This window comes from Paroedura picta, chromosome 6 (assembly GCF_049243985.1).
Source record: "Paroedura picta isolate Pp20150507F chromosome 6, Ppicta_v3.0, whole genome shotgun sequence".
Lineage (NCBI taxonomy): Eukaryota > Metazoa > Chordata > Lepidosauria > Squamata > Gekkonidae > Paroedura > Paroedura picta.
Window position 1 is genome coordinate 55,321,781 of NC_135374.1, and position 20,073 is coordinate 55,341,853.

General features: G+C 38.5%; 1 protein-coding gene across 4 annotated transcripts in view; it reads right to left on the minus strand.

Annotated features, from left to right (window-relative positions):
• Window positions 1–821: 821 nt before the first annotated feature.
• APP (amyloid beta precursor protein) overlaps window positions 822–20,073 on the minus strand; it is a 141,926-nt gene continuing 122,674 nt past the window's right edge. For 2 of the 4 annotated variants that reach the window (XM_077342473.1, XM_077342471.1), the window contains 5 exons: window positions 18,897–19,115; window positions 12,321–12,374; window positions 5,414–5,514; window positions 3,798–3,944; window positions 822–2,056 (listed from right to left, as the gene is read on the minus strand). In XM_077342473.1, coding sequence (XP_077198588.1) covers window positions 1,955–2,056; window positions 3,798–3,944; window positions 5,414–5,514; window positions 12,321–12,374; window positions 18,897–19,115 — 623 coding nt within the window. In that variant the 3' untranslated portion in view covers window positions 822–1,954. The remainder of the gene's footprint in view (window positions 2,057–3,797; window positions 3,945–5,413; window positions 5,515–12,320; window positions 12,375–18,896; window positions 19,116–20,073) is intronic. The other 2 variants (XM_077342474.1, XM_077342472.1) reach the window with 1 other exon arrangement.

Here is a 20,073-nt window from a genome sequence, read left to right on the forward strand (position 1 = left end):
CTCCATCTTGCAGGCCCAGCAGAACTGTCTTATTTCCATCAGGGCCCTGAAAACTAAACATATGAAATTGCTGAAGAGCAATTCTATCTTGAATATAAACTTCATGAATCTTTTGGAGGTGAATAAATATGTCTGTTCCGGTGATTCACAAAAGGCCTGCTGTTTTTCTTAGGAGCAATGAAGTTATAGTAGAAGATAAATTTGACACCACCTAAAAAAACTCCATTTGAACTTCCAGCAACTTGATCATGATGTGGAGATAAAGGACAGGCTTTAGTATGGGTAGAATTATTATATTCCAGGATAAGGAAGAAGAGAAAGCGGTTTTCAAAAATTCTAGCCATTACTAAATTCTATATTGGTAAGTCATTTAAAGCAGAGAATGAGACAGGGTGGGTTAGGCTAATAGCAATTATATAATTTCTATTAATATTCAGATAAATGATAGTGAGATGCAAAGACTAAACAATTGGGACCAAAATATTGTTTACTTTGTATGTTGACATTATCACATACGCTAGAGAAATAAGCTAGAGGAATAGTCTAGGATGGAGCACTGAGTATGTTCTATGCCAGAACTGCACATATTAGGTTGCTTTAAGCTACATTTACTTGACAACAAACAGTATGGCAGGCAACTGTTTTATCAACTTCAATAAAAACCCCTCAGTTTTAAACAAGTGCTGCTGTAAGTGCACTCTTTGCTGAACATGTGTCCGTTTCCTATATTTAAAGGGAAAACTCAAATTTTCATGCTGTAGCAACATGTACAACAGACAACTTAAGATAGCAGTTACAGAATCACACCAGTACAAGAGAGCTCCTCCAGGAATGTATTTATTTACATTAAAACACTATTATACAAACTGAAAAAGAGACATTGTGGAGGGGAAGGCATGCCCAAGCAAACACCCCTCTCACCCACTGCCATTTTGTTCCACTACATTCAAAACGGGAATTCTATGACCCATGTCTATTTGGGGGAAAAAACCCTACCCAAGCCCTAAGTGTGAAATTCGAAGGTCACTGTTAAAGTCACCTCCAAAATACTTATTTCTTCACTCAAATAAAACACTTGCCCAATGGTTTTATTTGTAATTTATTTATGTAACACAGTGTAGAAAGCTATCAATTCATAAGCAATGATTCTGTACAATCATCCTGCAGAAACGTTTGTAGGATCCCCATTAATTTTTCAACCAGCAGGCACTTTTTCCCACCCCCCTATAAAAGTGCTTACAATTAACAGGGATTCTTTTTTTTTTAAGCTGGAAAGGTACAAAAAAAAGAGTTACCCCCTTAATGCCTAAGGTGTGCACATAAAACAGGCACAAAGAAACAAACATGTATTCCCATGATTTCTACATCACTAGTACAGCAGAAGCAACAATCTGTACAATAAAATGCAACTGCAGAGGAAAATAATTTCAACTCATCTGGAATACTTTTCTAAAAAAGTCATCTTGACTTTAAAATGCATAGTGATCAGAAAAAGGAAAAAAAAACGCAGCAAAGAGAAGCAGCTCAACCCCACATACACAGAAAGCATCCCCCATCAATTCTTAAAGCATATTTCAATTAGGACTTATTTTTTCCATCACAAATCACAAGAATAATATACAACTGGCTAAAGGAGCTATATGATAAATAATTGGGAAAGAATCTATTCATGCACTAGTTAAGTACAGCTAAACTTTACAGTACACAAAAACATTCATTAATAATGTAGTTTAAAGAATGAAATGTAAAGAGAGAATACATTACTGATTTTATAATTCAAGTTCAGGCATCTACTTGTGTTACAGCACAGCTGTCAAAAGGCGATGAGTAAATAATAAAACAAAGTGTTTTTTTCCATTTTTGTTTGCTTGTCTCCACAATTTTCTATAACTGAACACCAATGGGCAGTGAAGCCATCATTTTGCTGTCCAACTCATGAGGCTGCTGTGGTGTTCTAATTCTGCATCTGTTCAAAGAACTTGTAGGTTGGATTCTCATATCCATTTTGTTGCATCTTAGAAAGGTGACGTTCCTCCGGTGTCACTGCAGCATCCACCTAAAGACGGTTAAAAGATGGAATATAGTCATGTTGACAGATAACAAAGCATTCTTTCTCCTGAATTTAGCTACTCTATTGCTCAGTTGCTTGCACTCGAAAGACTCTGATTTTATTGTGCTATTTCAGACCAACATGGCTACTCAACATGGCTAACCCAGAACTGAGTTAGCCTTGCAGGTGCCACTGAGCTGAAACTTCATTCCCACATCTGTTTGTTATCTCATGTATTTGTATGCTAATTTATTGCCATTCACAGATTTTATCAAGTGCCTTAATCCAATCTCAGCTATAATCACCCAGTTTCTAACAAGCTCTTCCTGACAACTAATCCCTCCTTCCTATATGTAATAGATTCAAATGAGTAGCCGTGTTGGTCTGAAGTAGCACAATAAAATCAGAGTCCAGTAGCACCTTTAAGACCAACAAAGATTTATTCAAGATGTGAGCTTTCGAGTGCAAGCACTCTTCATCAGACTAAGAACTGACCATCATAACAGTAGGAATATATAAGCAAAAGTTAATCCTGTTACATTAGTAAACTGTGTTACAGCATCCACACACAGCCACATCTGTATTAAAGGAACCGTGGCCTCTTTCAACAGTTTACAGGGCCATGAGACACTCAAACCAGTTTGGTTCATAAATGAGCTTCCTCGTTTGGACGTTGATTCCACCATGAACCATAAACCAAACTACATTTTATCAGTACGTGCCCATCCCTATTAAGCACCACACTGTTCAAAATGCACATGATTGGTATTTTAGGATTTAGGGGGTGTGCATTCAGCTAATCCAAACTGAAAAAATACCAGATTTTTTTTCTTTTGGCTATCAAAAATGGCTGGCTGCAAAAATCGTCACAGACGATAATGGAGCCAAAAAAATTTGACATTCCAGAATACTACCAAATATTGGGATTCATGACTATATGGGAAATCTACTCAAGCCCCCAAATTACTGGGGTTTTTTGGACACCCCTACTAATGATCTCAGGAGACGTCATCCTACTATTCCAAATAAACCAAGTCTATCGAGTCTTTTTTCAGAAGATGTAATGACTATACTATTTAATTCTCTGTGAGCAATAAATTGAGTAGCATTTTCTAAACAAGTATATTTCATTAGTAAACTCTTTACTCCTACAGAATGCCATCCCTCTGAAAACCATTCCAAATTTTGAATTAACAATTGGTCTCCAAGATTAGAGATTAGCTGTCCTAAAGAAAACGGGTGCTTTGGAGAGTATGGTATTATTCCCCAATAAGATTCCGCCCCTCCTCTAAATCCACCATCCCCAGGCTTCAGTCCCAAATCTCCAGGAATTTCATAATCCTGAGCTGGAAAGTATACTGGTGTCTAGAAAAAATTCCTTTCGTCCTTCTGTTGGCAAAAAATACCTTTGTTAGGTAAACAAAACTTGCTTCCTAGAGAAAACAAACTTTAAATAGAACACTGCTCCACATTTATAGGCCTGGATTACAGACTATACAGTATATGGTTTATATATAACATTCGTAATTGCGGGCCAGATGTAATAGTATGCTAGCCTATTCTCCTAATAAAAAGTTAGCAACATTAATTGGAAAGCAAGATGTATCTGAAAACAGGGGCAGGCCAGATAATTTATTTTAATTCACTCAAGTTAAGTAACATACCATCATGTATTTCTGTTTGCCATAGATTGCTGCTACTCTAAATTAATGGAATAATATTTCTTGGTAATATAGGCTTCACTCACCTCTACTACACCATGATGGATTGATGTGTACTGTTTCTTCTTTAGCATCACCAAAGTAATTACAATCACTGTTGCAATGACAACACCGCCCACCATTAGTCCAATGATGGCTCCTTTGTTCGACCCTACATCTTCAGCAAAGAATACCTATTTTTTTAAAGGTACAAGATTAAGTAAATGCAAATTAATATATCTAATTCTCAGCATGACCCTATCTGTGGATACTTAAATCCAGAGCCTGGAACTATGAAAACACAAAACAGATCTTTCTAAAAACATGTACACCCTGAGGGGAAACTAAGCCTTAAACTAAGGTATAAATACAGTAAATAAATAATAAATAATGCTATTGATTTGGGACAGATAAAAGAAAGATTGGTTGGTAAGTGGGAAGGAGAGAAGGATGCAGGCAAAGTGGAGAATATATAGGGGCTTCCCGGAGAAGAGGACTAAGCTATAGTGGGGGAAAGGGGTACAGGTGAAAATTTAGTTGTAACTTTTCCCATCCCAGCACCTATCAGGTTACCCTCTCTCCTGATTTATAAGGCAGCCAGCCAGCAGATGACCGAGGCACAATCCTGCCAGAAAGTATACTTACAGATTTGGAACTGAAATATAAATACATTCTACAAAACAGCACATAAAATTAAGAGGATAAAGGTTTGCTTTATACTTGCATGAATTATAGTGGAAAAAAGAAAACACTAGAAACAAGAAAATACATTGTTTTACTCTATGAAAGGCAAACACTGTTTAATACTGTTTTTAAAAGACTGTGCAATTCTATTTAAATGAAAGAACATTAGCTTATTGACCAACATAGCAGATAGCACTAAAACTTCTATTTCAAGTGTGTCTTTCCATTGCATATAAGCTACCATAATTACTATAAGAGAAAAATAAAATGGAATTTAATCATCTGAAATACACTTTACCAGTTGTTCTTTCACTCTCCAAAACAGGTTGTCCCTTGAGTGATTCATGAAGATGTTTTTAACTGTTGTGAGCCTTCCAGCCTTGAATCTTCCAAATTAACACTTACATATTTTTGGACTATTTTCTAGCACTAGGAATTCTTTTTATTTTTGCTTGCAAAAATAATTATCAAGTTCTAAAAAGGCTAGATTGCCTTGCTAATTGTAATCTTCAGCACCATTTAGCTTCAAGGATATAATCAAAATAGAAACCTTTCAACTTTAATATCAGAATGCAATGACTCCCTGTTGTTAATGTGTCAGTAGTAAGCAGCAACAATCTCAGGGTACACCTTCTCTCTGAGTATTGGTTTGGTGTACATTCATCATCATTGGATTTAGCTTCAGCTGAACGTCAACCTAGGCACACAAAGAACTTCTTTTTTCTCAATTTTAAATCAGTGTCTGGTACAAAATATGTTAAACCTGTTTAAAAGTAAAATTTTTCAGTTTTCAGTTCATACTCAGCACTTATTTGACTGATAATGAAAGACTGAATAGAACTGGAAGAATGAAACTATAATTGGAAGCGAATACATACAACAGGCATCCATGGTTACCTTATGAAGAAATGTAACGTAAGATGCTACAGAAATGAGTAAACCATTATTACAGCAATATGAATTGAAAGAGCCCACTCACCAGTTTCTGATGATGCACTTCATATCCCGAGTCATGTCTAAATTCTGCATCCATCTTTACTTCTGAGATCTCTTCTGTTTTAACATTTGTTAATCCAGAGCCTACAGTTGCATTGGAAAAACCAGGGATAACTAAATCCAGCTTTTAAGCAACTGTAAACACTCTACACCTATGTTGCTAAGGGTAATGATTATGACTCACACATGACAAAGCATCAAATGAAAAATGCTTGAGTGATTCCCCTTTCCAATTGTTTTCAAAAGGTCTACACACACCCATACAATGAATTGCATCCTGCATAAGAGCCTTTTGAGTTGAAGAAGTCTCCTTGTTCACAGTCCCAGTATTTTTAAAGAATGTGTAATACATTATTCCAGCACCCAAAGGGGAAAAGGGATTTTCAAAATATTTCAAAAACTAAGTGAGCTGATGATGTTTCACAAAATGTTCACAGGTAGGAGGAAATAACAGGGAATCCGAATATTACTGCCTCCCACTCACTCATCCCTAAAATAAGCAATACAAAACCTTTTTTGTTGTTGTTCATTTTTTTCCACATTATGTACCTCAGGACATGACATAACAATTAGTTCCATTTATCCCCAATCCTGATAAAGGCTCCACTTCTGAGTTTTCATCCCAAAAATATGATATAGTATTATGGTAATGCAATACAGCCTTCAAATCCTTTTTGGCTCATTTGTCTCAAGAAATATGTAATGGGGCATTAGCTGCACTGATACAGCTAAATAAACTCTTATATTAGTGCTCTGTTGTAGCTATATCCTGATTTCTTTCTATGCTGAATTGCCTTCCATTTGAGCTCTTCTTTCCCAGTGTTCTATAAAAATGTAACTTCAATATTTATTAAACTTTTATCCAACTTTACAACTAAAATTGGTTTAAAGATATTTTAAAAATTAAAACAATAGAATACAATAGGTTAGATGCAACTATCCTCCCATGCAAGCTGCTCTCCCTTGACACAAAATAATTCTTCTGCTGGAATAACAGAGCTACTTAGAGATATGAACACATGAGATTCAAGCCAATATTCCATGTTGTAGGTACTGCTAAAAATTATTTTGTGGATCAGCCTCTAAAATGCCAGATATGTATGATATTAATGTAAATATTACATCTATATGTTAAAATACATAATCTCAATCTTGGTTTTACTGACAAAACCCAACCTAAACACTGTGTATGGGGAAAAAGGTAAATGAGTCTTTCACCCCACTAAGTTTTCTACAATGCAAGGGGAGGAACAATTTTCACCAATTTCCTGTGCCCATGGCAGACTAAAATATTCACTAAAATTTAGCTCCTAAGGGATGGGGACCTCTAGCAAAAGCTTGTGTGTGGGAGAGTTGGGGGTCAGATGTCTCCTGTGGGAGGAAGAAATCAGTGAAAATCAGCTCCTCCCCATACCTGTAGAAATCTATGCAGGATCCAAACCACAGGGCTGTATCCGATGGATCTATTCTGCTAAGAGTATCACTTCCTTCTGGCACAAGAGTGTCTTTGGTCAGTAGAATGTATTTCAGAGATTTCATAGGATAATGTTCCCTTCTGAAAACAGCCAGATGAAGCATGGGCTACAAACAGAATTCTGAATTTTGCTCAATTTGTCTCATGCCTAAAAATATGATGTTGTAGCATTGAACAAATCATATACCTAATTGCTGAACATGTTATCTCCCTAGTTAAGTGAGTATCATTTAATTGAAACAATTTAATCAAGTATCTATGGCTGTAATTTATAAGAAAACCTGTGTGATTAAGGAGTGCAACTCTTTTGAGAAGACCTATCAGAGGACTAAACTCAGCCTTTCTCAACTTTTTTACTGCTGAGAAACCTCTGAACTTTGTTTCAGGCTTCGAGAAACCCCAGAAGTGGCACAACTGTGAAGACAGGAAGCCAAGCTGTGTACATGTCCATGCAGGGGCCATCCCTTCCCACCCCCATGAGGCCACTGGTCATTGGGGGGGGAGTGTCAATATGACCATATATGATCATATCACCTGATAAATGTTTAAAAATATATTAAAATTAATTAACTTCCATCCATTTGGAAAACTCTTCCTGGGCTGTCAAGAAATGTCAGAGTTTCATAAAATCCGGATATGACAACATGGGGACCCCATCAATTTATTATTATTATTATTATATTTTTTATTTTTGTTTTCTTAATGATTATACAAATTGAAATGTGCATTTAGACTGCATTTAAATAAAATATATTAAATAGCTCTTAGAGTTTTCAATTAGGTTCAATTCAGTTTATATACCCCCACCATTTTGTCTTTTTAACCAGCTGAGTTCATGCTTGGTCACAGTATGGAAGAAATTCCTCTAAGTCTTGGACTGGGTACAAATATCTTTCCATCTCCTTTTTGCTTATATATTTCCCCATCAACTTTTTAGAACTCTGAACAGCAGTCAGTTTGGACCACATTAAAGTAATGAAGAAACTATATCTTAACAAATCTAAATAAATAAAAATAAATAAATCTGCATATTTCTTCCCTGCAGGTTAGAGTAAAAAGAAAACCAGGGATAACTAAGTTTGTGAATACTGTACAAACAGAAAGGTTAATTCCACCTCCACAAGTCTGTAGTCTCAGATCCTAACTGGAAGTCCTTTTTTGAATTTTCTTGCATTGGGATGAGAGACAGGCAGTGGCCAACCTTATCCCTCCATAACTGTTATCATATTCTGGCAAGTACTGTTCCCAAGTATGTTTACCAGATGTGTACACTGTAAACATTTGGGAGTTAGGTGAAGTATATTCACTGTAGAACAAAATGCATAGCATTTTGGATTATTGTGGGCTCTCTTTAAAAAAAATATCTAAAATGTTTATGTTCAGCTTTTTGAAATAACTGTTTAGGCAGCTAAACCAGTGCAACATAAATAATTTCTACAAGATGATTTCTAACAAATACCATTTTCTTTTTGTAAATAGCAGCTGTGGGAGGTATATTTCCAGTAGGGACTGTGAGGTAAAGGAATAAATTAGCTCCTTTTCCCAATCTCACGTGTGCTGCCCCCACAACCATACTGTGCCTGTATGTTTTTCTCAGTGAGGAAGAATTAAATTAATTCCCCCTCCTGGTGCTCTGATTCTAATTTGCATTAGTGCTTCTAACGACTGATATATACCAAGAAAAAATAATGCAGAAGAGCCAGTTGTCTCCTAGAAGCTTATCTTTGTAATGGCATGTATATGAGATGGGAAATAATTAATCAATCATGTTTTTGCCAGTGCAGCAGTATCAGTTAACAAATAGTTCAAGCATCCTTTTCCCTATGGGTGTCTCCCAGGAATCATTTGGAAGTCCCTCCTGTTTTAAAATAGTGAAGTTTTGGGACTATCACTAAGATTGCTGAGTCATTGCTATATGGAGACTGGCAAGTCTTGTAGCAAGACAGATTGTTCCTGGGTCATATCTTATGTATGTATGTATGTATGTATGTATGTATGTATCCATGCGATTTATATCCCGCCACTCCCATACAATGGCTCGTGGTGGATCACAAGGTCCTCATTAAAAATCCCATTAAAACATCCATTAAAAGGACATACTGATACAATACAAAAATACACAGCAAATGGGTGATAAATAACACAAGCCCCGCACCCAAGACTAATACCCAGTATTGGGGAAGAGAAGGGGCCTGACCGGCAGCCCTGGGAAGGGGGGGGGGGCATGATCTTCCAGTGATCTTCCTCACTGCCCTGGCCTCAACCAAAGGCCTGGTGGAAGAGCTCCATTTTTCAGGCCCTGCAGAACATGGAAAGCTCCTGCAGGGCCTGCAACTTACCCGGGAGCTCATTCCACCAGATCAAGGCCAGGCATGCCTCTCTTGAGATGGGAATCACTAACAAATCAGTGCCCGCAGAGCGTAAAGCCCTGTGGGGGGGGCATAGGGCAACAGGCAGTCCCTCAGATATGTGGGGACGAATTGGTTATTTAGTACTAATATTTTACCATGTATATGGTGACCTACAAGTCTGGGTACTACGTGCAAACTTTTATCTGAAAAGATAAAGAGCTAGCAGAAAAGCCCGTTGTAGGAAAAATACAACGGGTGCTAGCCTCACTCAATCCCCCCACTGGGCCAGTCGCACCAAGGCTTCAGCGGGGCTGCTCAGAGGGGGGGGGGGTGAGCACAGGCAGAAACTCCCCCCAAAGTTAATCTGAATACAGATAAGAGAATCTGAATGGCTACTGGTATAGCTGAGCCTGTAAAAAAGACATTTTCCTCCCAATTTTTATTCAGATATATTCAGCCATACCAAAAATCAGCCGGGGTGGCAGGAGCTGAGAGCTCTGCGCTGCCTCAGCTGGGCCTGGTTCTTCTTGCAGCTCAGTTTTAACTGGTTTTAACTGAGCTACAAGAGGAATCAGCCCTGGATTGGCCAGGGCAGCGGGAGTTGAGAGTTCCCGGCTATATCTGTGTGTGCAGCCAAGTGACCTCCCCACTGTAAACTTCTCCTGCAGTACTGTTTAAACCATGCTGCAGGAGAAGTCAGGCTGGCTTTTATTATTGGTAGTTTTTATTCTTGGGTTTATTTGACTTGAAAAAATGTGGGATTTCCAAAAAAATCCTGGCCTGAATTTGGGTATTGATATTTTAGATTTTTTTTTAAACATCAATTTTTGGGGGGGTCCAACAGACCAAAACTGAAAAATACCTCTTTGGTTTTGCACACCTCTATGTAGAAAACTGAATAATGGCAGGTGGGACTATCTTTGGGATTCGGTAGGCAGCAATGAATCTTGATTTGCCTTTGAATCTAAGGTCTGAAATGCAGCGGCTGACTTTATCCTTTTTTAATACCTCAGCTGTAAACGTAAAGTAAGATTTCTTGTAAATGGCAGATGAAATATGTTGTATATAATTGTGTTCGCTTTAAAAATAGGAATTAAAAGTCTACTCTAAAGCTAATCTACCTTTTGTTATAAACACAACCACTACTTTTGTACTTTACATTAAGAGAGAATTATACCTGCATCCTAAATCTGTACACACAGGCATGGTTTAGATGAAATGATAGAATATGAGATACCATTATATGAACTAGCCTTGTTGATCTTCTGGGCTCATGTGCAGCAATCCAATTAAAAGTGTACACTTTTGAGACAAACAAGAGTGGGTCTGTATCTGACAAAACAGATTCTGGTTGAGGCAAAATGACATACTATGCTTTGTTATCTTCTCTGCAACCAAGATTCTAAGCCAGAATTTGGAATCTCTGTTTATAGGGGAAGATCCCAAGACTTCTATAAATTAATTCCTGCAATGACAAATTATATTCCCCTACAATCACTAGTCACAAGTATGGAGAGGGGGAGGGAAACCCCTTTCAGCTACACAAATATAACTATAACAGACTGGCTAAGAAGTATTATGGAAAAATCTGAGTAATCCTGAAAAAACATATTGGATTGAGACATTAAACATTCTCAGCATTCTATTCCTTAGGAAGATTACAATAATGATTTCATGCAGAAGAATCTACCTAGGCATTGGGGTATATAAGAACATAAGAAGAGCCCTGCTGGATCAGACTAGTGGTCCATCTAGTTCAGCATCCTGTCTCACATAGTGGCCATCAGTTCATCTGGAGGGCTAACAATAGGGTATAGAGGCTGAGACCTTCCCCCAATGATGCCTACTGGCTTTGGGATTCAGAGGTTTAGTGCCTATGAATCCTTCAAGAATCCATCTAATCTCCTTTGAAAGCTGTTTATTCCTGAGGTCATCACTACATCCTCTGGCAATGAATCTCACATTTTAATGACTCTCTATGTAAAAAGTATTTCCTTTTGTCCATCCTGAATCTACTACCTTCAGCTTCATTGGATGCAAGACACTGTTGTTTATTTACCAAAGTATCACAAACAAGATCAAGGACTGATTCAGATTTGCATTACTGAATGCCTTAGTAGAAATTAATCTAAAAAGTGATGCTGTATTGGCTCCTTGTGTATTGGCACCTGCAATGGGCTTCATGAATTTAGTGACATCCCTGGGGGAAATGTAACACATAGTTCTGCCCTGAATCACACAAGTTTGTGAACTGCAAGATCCATGCATGCTTTTTTTTTGCTAGCAGGCCACCTTCTAAAAATATTCAGATTATGTTAATTGTATCATGGATAATTTGCTTCATCTTAACAAATGAAAATACTACTCCAAATAATACAGCACTTTTTGGAATTAATGACATTGAGCACCACTGACTTGAGGGTAGAATGAACTAAAGAGTCTCTTCAATTCATGAAGCCCATTGCAGGTGGGACACAAGGAGCTGAAATGACTTTGGCAAGTGTCAGCAATTACATACAAATAAACCCACAAAATACTTCCTTAAACATACCTTGGAATTAAAATTAAATTCTAAGTACATTTACAAGTTTAATTTTCTAGTTCTTTTCTGGAGAGCCAACTCACTATACTTAATATTTCCAAACCAAAAATATTTGTTTTTTTATTCTCTCTCTAAATACAAAGGAAACTTTGACTATCAAATGAATCTCACATTTTAATGACTCTCTATGTAAAAAGTATTCCAAAATTCTTGTTTGTCTCTAAGGTGCTACTGGATTTAAAAAATGTAATTAAAAGCCCTCAGTCGGATTTGCATACATTCTCTGGGGAACAAAAATAACTTAGCCACACCAATTTTAGCTTCAGCATATTCTTGGTACAGTTACTTCTTTCATGGGTAATGATGGGAAATGTTTCAGAAAGATGACTCAGCTAAAGTACTTATAGTGACACAATAGTACAGCAGAGAAATATAACAAAGAAAATGTGATCCATTCAGCTAAAGCCAATCACAGACAAGCAGGCCAAACACAGGTTAGGTAAAAGCCATGCACATTATATACCTGGTCGTGTGGTGAGTCCTCTGTCTGCAGCTGGTCGGGCATCAACTGGCTCAACTTGGTATATGCAGCCAAAGAAACAAACAAAAGGAAAGAAAAAGAGCAAATAAAAAATAAACAAAAGCTTTAAAATTAAGTTGCCAATGGTATTGCTTAGGACAGCGCAGGAAAGGAACTGCCACAAACCAAGTTATAAAAGCAACAGCTGAAAGAGATCTGCTTTAAGTTAATCCTGGAAACAAAAGAAAAGGCGTGGAAACAATTTCAAACTAAATGGAAAAATGCAATTAATGAACTTCTGATTACTTTACATGTTAGCTATCAAGAACCAACTACCAAAAGTTCTACAGCTTCTGTCTTCAGTGTTTGCTTCAGAATATCTCCTGCCTTTGGCCCAACATAAATATTATCATATATGTACTTATATTTTATTAATCAATTGTGGCTCCCTTGAAGAAGGGCTTTACCTTCTGACCACCACTTTAAGTACAGCCTTATATTCTCCTTGAGACAATTATGCAGTAGCCAAGCTTGTCATGGAACATTTTTGGGAAACCAGTGACTAGTTGCCTATCTTCCACTTGTTCCTTGATGTAAAGTGGAATAACTAAAAGGTACTTTAAAAATGATACAAACCAAAAGCTCTCAGGTTGAGGCTCTGGAATCATTCCAACACAACACACAGCCATAGTTTCCATTATGTGAACAAGCCTGGGGGAACCTCAGCCTTATACAGTCCCTCTCTCAGTACCTTTTTCCTGGACTGCCATTGAAAAAGGATTGGAAATTAGCATTGCATGTTTTAATATGTAAGTTTTACCACAGATTAACTCCTTGAATTCAGATTTAGCAGAGTGACTGATTTTGGTTTGGGACACATCTGAATTCTGAACTGGGTTTCCCAATTTGTGTCCATCTCTATGTTAGGCCAGTCAAGGTACATTGCTAAATTGGGAAACCCAGTTCAGATTTCAGATGTGTCCCAAACCAAAATCAGTCACTCTTCCAACTCTGAACTCAAGAAGTTCAGGGCATGGGGGGAGGGGAACCTACCCAGGGGTCCTAGAGAATCCACAATCACAGAGCATTTCCAACTAACTATCCTATATCTGCTCACCATGTTTGGTGAAGATTGGACTTCTTGGGGCCAGGTTATGGACACCCAAAGAAGGTGCTCCCAGGAAAGTGCCCCCCACAACAGACACTCAGTGAGGTAGGTGAGGCTAAGAGAGCCCTGATATTACTGCTTGGTCAAAACAGCTTTATCTGCTGTGATAAGCCTAAGGTCACACATCTGGTTGCATGTAGGGGAGCAGGGAATCAAACCCAGCTCACCAGATTAGAAATCTGCACTCACAACCACTACACCAAGTTGGACAAACCCCAGCAGTAAGCAGGAGACAACTGTTGCTGTCACTGTTGTGGATGGATGTGTCCCAGGCTAGGCCCATCCTCTCTCCAACAACCAGATGAATGCAGGGCCTCTGTTGTGGCCTGGGAGCAACCAGAAGAGTAGGTGGCTGTACTGTATTGCATTACAATCTAGGGCCAACTATGGAGCCAGCCCACTCTCCCTCTGTGGAGTGACGTGATTATAGGGCAGGGCCAAGTCTTTCACCCTGTGTGGGAGCTAACCACACAGTTGCAGGTAGCTGCACACTCCTGCACCAATGTTCTAATTGTGGTGAAGGTGACTGCAGTTTAGGGTCAAGATTCCTGCTGTAACCAGGAGCTACAGGCACAATTGTGGGTGGCTAGATAGTGTGCAGAGGCTAGATAGTCATCCAATAGAAATGCCATTTTATGAACTTAGGCAGATTGTGAGAACTTAGGCAGGAAGGGATGTGCCAGTGTTTGTCCCTTCCATGCCTACCCAGGGAATTGCTGATCATCACTGTGAGCTGATAGGTGAATTTCCTCCAGGCCAGGCTGGATTCTGGAGATTTTTGGTGGGTGGGAGATCACTTGGGCATGAAATTGGGGTCACGGTGGGTAGGCAGGTAGTTGTGAGTTTCTGCATTGTGCAGGGAATTGGACTAGATTAGCGATCCCCAACCTGTGGGCCGTGGACCACATGTGGTCCTTCGACTAATTGGAGGTGGGCCCCGAAGGACGCCTTCCCCCCCCCCCAAGCCCTTTACAACATACTTCGGGTGTCATTGTCTCCCATCATTCCCAGATGGGACTATCTCATTGCAAAGAAACAAGCTCAGGGTTCCCATTGATTTGTCATTGTCATGAGTTAAAATAGTGAATATTTTCATGAGTGAAAATAAAATGTTCCTTATGTTCATTGTTGTGGCATGTCTGTATCTTATTTTGAAGGGATGTTTAAACATTACCATAGAGATCAGAGAGCGTTAGGGCAGTGGTTGAGAGTAGAGGAGTAAACTACCCCCCCCCCACTGGGCCTCAGTAAAAGGCATTGAGTGGTCCCCGGTGTTGAGTGGACCCTGGTGATAAAAAGGTTGGGGGCCACTGGACTAGATGATCCTGGAGGTTCCTTCCAACTCTATGATTCTAACAAATCATAACTGTAAAGAGCTCCAGCTCAAAACTGCTACCAATAGTAATAGTGTGAAATCCATGGCATAGTGGTTAAAGAGTAGTGGACTCTAATCTGGAGAATTTGGTTTGATTCACCACTCCTCCACATGCAGCCAGATGGGTGACCTTGAGCTAGTCATAGTTCTCTTAAAGCTTTTCTTGCAGAACTGTTCTCATAGAGCTATCTCAATCTCACCTACCACACGGGGCATGTTTTCTGGAGGAGGGGAAGAGAAAGGAGTTTGTAAGCTGCTTTGAGACTTCTTTGAGTAGTGAAAAAGTGGGGCATACAAAACCTGCTTTTCTTCTTCATCCTGCTCCCAGGGAGGTGGACCATGTATGCACAGCTAATCCTCCTGCAACCTTGCATTTTGGAGCCCATTTCCCATAATCACCTTGCCAGTGGGATGACTGTCCAAGCAAAACAAAGCTGGGGATGGCTCTGGAATGCAGCCCAACACCCCAGAAAGATTTGGTCATGCTATGTAACCACTTTATAAGCTGGTGAACTGAAAGGCTATGGTGACTGCAGATGGGACACTCTCTCCCCGCTATATCAACAATAACTGCTGGCCAGCAACATGAGTTGATGACTTGTTGCTATGAACACCCACGCCATCACAGACTAAGATACCATCATGTCTCACACCTAAGGGTGCCATGGCTCATGCCACCATAACAAGTTGTCTATAGGCACTGCATGTTCTTTATAGTGGTCTCAAATCTATATGAATGGAGGAAGAGCACCTGTCCCCTTTATTGATGTTGTAGTTTTGAATGGAGAGGGTGAACGGAAAAAAGAGCCTTGCTGCTTAGAATGGGGGGGGGGGGATTGCTTAGCTAGCTTACTCATTTATGGGTCAGGGGACTTTTCTTTGCTCTGGGTTCCTCTCTGTTGTGATTTGTTATTTGTTTGTTTGCTTAGGATTTAATTCCTCTTTCATTTAACAAGCATTAACTACCCCGTTGGGCTGAAAACGTTGGTATTAAAAGCCTGGAATGGTTAGCATTTCAACACAGTCTCAAGGAGACGTCTATATGAGAAAGGGCTGGAATTCAATAATTAGAGAAAATGATTTACAGGTACATTTACTCCCTGAAATGTCTACTTCAAAGAACCTCAGACAGAAGGTATCAGGAAAGCCCTTTCTTTGCTGGACACTTTTAAGAGAGCCATTGCCAGTCAGAAACAAACAATATAGAGTTAGACAGGTGAACAGTCTGGCTCAGTATAGAGCAGTGACATCTAAATTTTGGATTGGTAATTGCATAATGTAGCAAAAGCATTAATTACAAAAGAAATTGACTACACAAATCTGTATCATGCTAGATTTTGTAGACAGACTCTGCAAAAGTATGACAGAAGACATTCAGAAAATCACTGGCATGCAAGTGGTGAGCTGTGTGAATTTTGTCACCAAATCTTAGAACACTCACCAAAGACTTATGCTTATGGCAGCAGGTTCACAACTGCCACACATGCATTCAACCCAGGCAGAACACAGGCAAGAAAAAAAAGCCACAAATGTGTCAAAATAAAATCAAAAACTCATTATGTTACTGTGCCTAATGGTCATGACTATTCATGCAGAGGCAAAAGTCACAGCACCCAATAAGACCATGTCTGCCGCTTAAACAACTTCAGTGTGGGAGTCAGAAATATGTAAACTATGTCAAAGTTTCTATCAGCAGATCACACTGAAGGCCATTTCAGATGCTAGATAAAATCAAACATAAGTTGACCAGAGCATATGATCAGAAGGGAGCTACTGTTAAGCATGGTTCCATGAAAAACTGTACTTAGATGACAGATGTGTTGGCAAGCAATTCCTTGCATTCACACTTTACATCTATAAGTGTACTCTTCAAGCATCTTGCATATATGCCAAAAGCATGCAAGACCTAAAGTTCCACACATTTATAAAATCTATTAAAGAATAATATCTATTAAAGCACATTTATGTATAGAACAAAATAGTCCAAGTGGTGTTTTTGTCCAAATGATGTTTTCTGTCTAAAACAAGGAAGGATAACAGTAGACACAGTAGATAAATAAGAAAAAGAGACATAAAATAGCAAAATGTTACAAAATTTTCAGAAAGACTCTTCTAGGCTAATTTAAAAAAACATACCTTGTTTCTGCCTACATTAGAGAGAGGAAGCTATATTCCTGCTTTTACTGTTCCAGACACATACTCTTTGCAACCAAAAATCAGTAACAGTTAGCCCAAATATTTGCAGTGCTAGCTGTGAACTTGATTGTTAAAATAAAAGTTTCATGGTATCAAATTCAACAGCATTTTCACAGCAATGAAATGCAGCTATGCATGGCATAGATGGTCTATTTGACAAATGCTATTAATTGTAGTGGTTTCTAAAAGGGAAAATGTTTGAGTTCTCTGCGCCATTTGTTCCCTCCCAAGGGTTAAGGTGAATACTAGTGGATCTATTCCAGTTTGCAGGTGTTGTAATTAATCCATCTTGTTCACTGGCTTTTATCTCTTTCAAGGCCAGAAACAAAAATGCAGCAATTAGTTCTTTCTGAAGACATGCTATCCACAAGGCATGTGGGTGGGGGGAGCAGGAGTGATGATGCAGTCTTCTAGGGAGTCCCTGTGAATATGGATCCTGATTGGATTTGGAGCATCATCTGATACTAGAGGGTCAAAGAGCATAATTGAGCTAGAGATTAAGAGAAAGGGTGATTATTTGGTGATTTATGGGACAGAAAAATTCTTAATCCTCTGATTTTGGACTCTGATGTTCTGTGATTGTCTCATCTGCTTCACGTATCACTATCTTAGAAAGAAGTGTCAAAAGGAGTTCTCTAAAACCTAAACCTAAGTCTATCAAGAAGAAGCTGTGCATTTTAATGGGAATAGTAATGTTAATTTTTTAATTAATTTAAATTAATGTTGATGTTTTGTTCCAGCTATAAAATTTGCCTCTACATATGGTGGTTGTACTTAATATTTAAATGCTCAGTTATTTTCTACCAAGAAAAGATTTGCAGTGGGTTACTGGGACAATTTAAAAGCTCTTGAGTAATGTGTATTTCTTTAAATACTGCAGAGCATGTTTATCCATTCTTCCCTTTGGCTCCACAATAGTTTTCTTGTTTATCTAGGAGCAAATTTATTCTCCTGCACTCTGACAACTTCTCATCAGCTTGCATTTCTGAATATTGAAGGGTGATGGGTGATTCATGGATAATCGGCAAAATCCCTGGTGACTTTACTGCTCCCCTTTGCCTAACAACCCTACTCTGACTTATCCAAAATAACAACTGTGCTACTTAACCCAGAGAGTGTGTTGCCACTTCAATTTACCTGGGTACAAGGCCTCAATATTAAGAAGTGAAGAGGGTTGTTTTTTTTTTTTTTTTGTCTTTTTAAGGAAAACATTCTGATACAGAAATCTGCATCTAAATCAAACCTGATCCAGCCAGGAAAAAAAGTTTGATGTCTTAAAGTTTATCAGTTTATATCTAATTGTTTGAATCATCAGAGACTTCAAATGTGATAAGTCCAAAGAAGGCCAAAAATGTTCACTTTAAACAGTATTCCTACAAGATGTTCAAATCAATTATTTTTCCAATGATCAACAAGAATTAACTGCAATAATTTTGAAATAAGCCAACTAAGAACAGCCTATTCAAACCTGTCCATATTAATCGAATTCACTTTAAAAGAAACTCCAAGGTAGCAAAACTTTTCCATTAACCACTGAAAGGCACATTGTTTAATTAGGTGTTTATTATTTAAAATTGAATCTAATTCTGACAAGTTAGTTAACTTTTTAGTGGAGTTACTCCAATTTTTAATAGCTTTCCTGTTAAGGTACCTTATGCATCTTGATATCTGCAGTTATGCATAAGTTTCTATTCTACTGTAGACTGGTAAACTGTTGTGGAAGATTTTCACCACACAAGAGCATACAATGTTAGTCAGAAAAATTTACAATGAACCCATTCACATCATTCTCTATAGAAAAAAAACAACAACAAAATCCTCTCTAGTCATTTTGCATTACCTTCATTTTCAGTATTGGCTGGGACAGAATCCACTGCAAAGGGATGCCAAGGCTGAAGGTCTAGGCCAAATTCCCCATCGACTGGGAGGAGTTCAACTGTTGTTTTAGTTTCTGTCAATGAAGGCATCAGGGCATCATTTCCATAGCTGATCCTAGGCTCACTGATCATATTTGCCAAAACATCATCAGAGTAGTTTTGCTCTCTCTGAAGCAACTCATCTAAAAAACAAAAAACAGGGAAGAAACATGTCAAGCTATTATGCTGTTTCATAAGAACTACTTGATGATGGAAAATGCATATGAAAGCACACAAAAGTAGTTTATAAGAGATTTTGCCTGACAAAGAAACAGACTAATAGAGCAACCACACACAATTAAGAAAGAAGCCACAATTGCAGTAAGTTGGCAGCTTGCACCAATTTCTGGGGACTGTACTTCTTGTTCTTGTATTTGTAATAACTTCCATTAACTTTTCCTTCAAAAGACTCACAGGCCTCATTTTCCAGTTTCTAGTACTATTTTAATTATTTCTCCTGTAAACCCACATGGTTCTACAGGAATTTATTTACAGGGCAATTCACATACAGGACAAATATCAGTGGACAACCTGTGTGGATGGCTAGCTATAAGTATTATTCAATATGAACTGTATAATGTTTTGCCTTAACACTGGCAGTATTGACAAGGGCAGACAAACAAACTTGGATAATTCATTTGTCTACACTATACAGGTTTTTTTTAAAAGAAATGCATAAAAGGTAAAGTTATCCCCTGTGCAAGCACCGAGTAATGTCTGACCCTTGGGGTGACGCCCTCTAGCATTTTCATAGCAGACAATACAGGATGGGGCCTTGCCAGTGCCTTCCCCAGTCATTACCATTTTACCCCCCAGCAAGCTGGGTACTCATTTTACCATCTTCAGAAGGATGGAAGGCTGAGTCAACCTTGAGCCAGCTGCTGGGATCGATCTCCCAACCTCATGTACAGACAGCTTCGGACAACATTTCTGCCGCTTACCACTCTGTGCCACAAGAGGCTCTAAGAAATGTATAGTAGGATACAATTTCTCTCTGATACTTCAGGACTTAACTAACCACAACACTATGTATTAATTTAATATCAACATCAGCAGTCACACTGATAAAATACTGGTCATACTGATCAAATGGCCCCATGC